Source organism: Procambarus clarkii, chromosome 19 (assembly GCF_040958095.1).
Source record: "Procambarus clarkii isolate CNS0578487 chromosome 19, FALCON_Pclarkii_2.0, whole genome shotgun sequence".
Lineage (NCBI taxonomy): Eukaryota > Metazoa > Arthropoda > Malacostraca > Decapoda > Cambaridae > Procambarus > Procambarus clarkii.
This window is the reverse complement of record NC_091168.1, coordinates 33,238,284-33,242,281: the sequence shown is the minus strand read 5'-3', so window position 1 is coordinate 33,242,281 and position 3,998 is coordinate 33,238,284. Positions and strand designations below refer to the sequence as shown.

At 46.5% G+C, this 3,998-nt stretch overlaps 1 protein-coding gene across 1 annotated transcript in view; it reads right to left on the bottom strand.

The window, feature by feature from the left end:
- Positions 1-413: 413 nt before the first annotated feature.
- The window catches only part of LOC123757647 (putative uncharacterized protein DDB_G0271606), a 9,983-nt gene continuing 6,398 nt past the window's right edge, over positions 414-3,998 (bottom strand). The window contains exons 2-3 of the mRNA XM_069327449.1: positions 1,737-3,998; positions 414-1,215 (exon numbers count right to left, since the gene is read on the bottom strand). The exon at positions 1,737-3,998 is cut by the window's right edge and continues 123 nt beyond it. Of these exons, the coding sequence (XP_069183550.1) occupies positions 784-1,215; positions 1,737-3,998 (2,694 nt within the window). The 3' untranslated portion in view covers positions 414-783. The remainder of the gene's footprint in view (positions 1,216-1,736) is intronic.

The window sequence follows — 3,998 nt, the reverse complement described above, 5'->3', positions numbered from 1 at the left end:
TCTTTATGGTGAGCAGTTTACATTTGAAATTAAACAGACACTTCAAGTTTACCAACGACTATCCTATCCACCCATCCACCCCCCCCCCCTCCCCATCCAGTGGGGGGTGGTGGAGGGGTACAGTCTCACCCATGTAATTCCTACTGTATTTGGCATACTTATCGAATTCTGGCAGAATAGGTGTTTAAAAATTCCTATTCATAGTATATGCCCCTATTAATGATCCTGTAAATCTGAATTAGTTTTGGTGGATATAATTGGTTTCAACTCACTCTTGTGTTACACTCAAGTTAAAGTCACTTGTAGAGAACGCACTCAACTCGCACTCAGCTTATCGTCAACAGACCACACACACTTACCCTTTCGTCTCCTCCAATGTGCATCTGTACTTTCGTACAAAACAAATTCTCACATTTTCATAAATATATTCTTACTTTATTATCAGCTTTAAATAACAATAAATATTACAAGTAATGTAGAGTTACAAGCTGTCCTTCACTAGTGGAACTGCTAGTTCACGGCAATTGACTTTGGAAAAATCATTCATATATTCTGAGAAACAATGAATAAGTTACATTAAGAAATTAGGCAAACAGCGCAGACTATACAACAAACTCCTAACACAAACAGTTATCTGGTATGCTATGCTCATATTTCTACAAAATACTTAAAGTACAGTATACAAATATGTGTACATCCTAAGATAACATTGTATTATGAGGCAGTGTTTTAATAAACATTGACCCGTGACAATGAGTACTTTAACATTGGAGACAATGTCTGTTAGTCATCAAATAGTTCACTTGTATGATCTTCTACTGTCAGGTCCTCGAGGGTGAGGTCCTCCAGGGTGAGGTCCTCGAGGGTGAGGTCCTCCAGGGACACGCTAACGCCTATGCCTCGACCAGTCCTGCTGGAAAAACTCGAGGTGTCTTGGCCCCTGTGCTGCGTCAGGTCTCCGAGGGCGGGTCGACCGCTTCTGAGGAAGAACTCCCGAGAATTATCCTCCTTCGTCAAGTCCTCCTGCGTGTTGTCATGTATGATTCTGATCCTCCCTGGAGCAGTACGATGCCCGCTTCCAGGACCTCCAGCGCTCAGTCGTCCGGAAGTGCCCGCTAATCCGGAAGCAACTCCGAAGGGAATCTCCAGAGACGCGTCGAAGTGCTCATTAGAATTATCGGTAATGAAGCTGAAGCCGCCAAACTGGTTTCGTCCCTGTGAAAAGAAGAGTAATATCGTCAGTTTTGCCTCTTGCATGAGTTTACAGAACGTGGGTGACGCCTCTTTGAAAGCTGGAATTCGGACAAAGAAAGTTTTCTAGATGGTCTAGGACTCTAGAAAACGTTTCTCATCCCTAAGCAGTTGGGCAGTTGGTGTGTTAACGAGCCAGTGGTTCAAGGGTGGGGCTGGGGAGCTACCACACCCCGCCAAGATTGGGTAACAACCTCTCCATTATGCAATTTTTTTTATGAGGGTGAAAGTGACGAAATACAACCAACATTTGTTAGCTTGTTAAAGCCGACGAAGGTAACATAAAACTTTTACAGCGAGAACCAAAGTATTGAGGAAGTGAATCTTTCCAAAATCACTCTATAATCGAAATTCTATTAGTATTAAAAGTGGTTGAAATAATTATTGAATAAGTGTAATATATTACATTTTTTATAAGTTATCCATGATCTTAACATAATACCAAAGAAAATGGGATTTTTTATTATTAGAATAACCGATCTCACCTGTGATGGAATAAGTGACTGAGAACGTGTTTGGTGAAGGAATACTCCGGTCCCCGTTTGCTGAGGCTTAGTCTCAGCAAACCCGAACTGCTGAGTTTGAGTTTTTAGAGACTGCAAACCTCTAAATCCGGACTGCTGAGTATGGCGTAGAGCTGATGAAGACAATGACACTTGGGGTGCTGATGGAAGAGGCACTCCAAACCCGGGCTGCCGAGTATGACTTGAAGCCCCTGAAAATGATAACACTTGGGGTGCTGAAGGCTGAGGCCCTCCAAAGCTTGATTGCTGAGTCTGGCTTACAGCCCTCGACGTGGATGACACTCGGTGTGCTACCGGAAGAGGCACTCCAAACCCGGGCTGCCGAGTATGACTTGAAGCCCCTGAAAATGATAACACTTGGGGTGCTGAAGGCTGAGGCCCTCCAAAGCTTGATTGCTGAGTCCCCGACGTCGATGGCACTCGGGGTGCTGCCGGAAGAGGCACTCCAAAGCCAGATAAGGAGCCAGGACGTGCCAAAGTTACTGTTGACACTGGGTGTTGAGGCGATGGTTGATGTGCTGGTAGCGGTGTGGGCTGCCTCTGGAGTGTTTGGGGTCTTCCAAGATGTGCAGCCTGGAGTATGTGGCCTTGTTCAGGTGCCGCATGCTGAGGCTGTTGAGACAGTTGCTGAGGTTGTTGAGACTGTTGCCGAGATTGTTGAGAGGACAGTTGTTGGGACAGTTGCTGAGGTTGTTGGGACTGTTGCTGAGATTGTTGAGAGGACAGCTGTTGAGAGAACTGTTGCTGAGGCTGTTGGGACTGTTGCTGAGGTTGTTGAGAGGACAGTTGTTGAGAGGACAGTTGCTGAGGTTGTTGGGACTGTTGCTGAGGTTGTTGAGAGGACAGCTGTTGAGAGAACTGTTGCTGAGGCTGTTGGGACTGTTGCTGAGGTTGTTGAGAGGACAGTTGTTGAGAGGACAGTTGTTGAGAGGACAGTTGCTGAGGTTGTTGGGACTGTTGCTGAGGTTGTTGAGAGACCAGGCCCTGAGGTTGTTGGAACTGTTGCTGAGGTTGTTGGGACTGTTGCTGAGGTTGTTGAGAGACCAGGCCCTGAGGTTGTTGGAACTGTTGCTGAGGTTGTTGGGACTGTTGCTGAGGTTGTTGAGAGACCAGGCCCTGAGGTTGTTGGGACTGTTGCTGAGGTTGTTGGGACTGTTGCTGAGGTTGTTGAGAGACCAGGCCCTGAGGTTGTTGGAACTGTTGCTGAGGTTGTTGCTGAAACAGGCCCTGAGGTTGCTGAGAGAGATTCTGACGTATTAAGATCTCAGCTTGTGTTCTCTGAGAACTCAGATCTCGCAGCCTATCCTGAGGTGATTGCGGATTCTGAATTAGCTGAGGATGGCGGAAAGCATTTGTTACTTGGGGTGAAAATGACCCAAGTAGCTGTTGGGTTGTGACCCTTACAGGTGACCCAATTTGGGGCCTCTGGGGAAGAAGACCTGAAGTGTTTGGTGTCGTTACTTGAAGGGTAGTTAGAGATGGGTCCTGAGTCTGCTGGAGGAGTGACTTAGGTGTTTGCTGGAAGAATAGTTGACCTCTAAGTGACTGTTGAGGAATAAACTGTCTTTGTGCCTGCCCTTGGGGCCGTTGAAAGAAATTTTGAGAGTTTTGAGAACCGGTTTGGGATTGGAATGTATTCTGAGGGATGAAGGACACAGTTTGTCCAGAATTTTGACCTCCGAGAGAAGGCTGGTGGTGAATTTCTTGGACGACGCCTCGTCGGACTGATATCCGGTTTGTAGCTGGCGATACTGCGTTCCGTTCCGTTAAAAACAGAGAGCGAGGATCGCCGTTTAATATTATATGTGAGGATTGACCATTGTGACCCTGAAGTGGATGTGCCCTTACGACCTGTCCACTTGAGGGGAAGTTGAAGAACTGTCGACGGAATGTGGGCTGGTTTGAGAGGACTCTGTTAAACAGTTGGCTCTGAGCACCGTTGCTCTCAGATTTCTGTAACGACTGGCCAGAAAACCCAGTTTGGTGAAATCTTGTTGAACCTCCATTTCTTATTTGAACAGGTTTGTTAAGAAAAGGATTAGATACTGAGCTTCTCACTCTATCCACATGGAAACTATTGAACCCTCCGTGACGAATCTGATTGGGACCAGAGAACTGTGGGTTTAGCGGCCTCTGATGTCCTTCGGTTTGACGTTTGTTGATGCTGGTGGAAACAGGAAGGGAAAAACCTTTCCCAAGTGTTCCTCCTTGACCCCTAGCTCC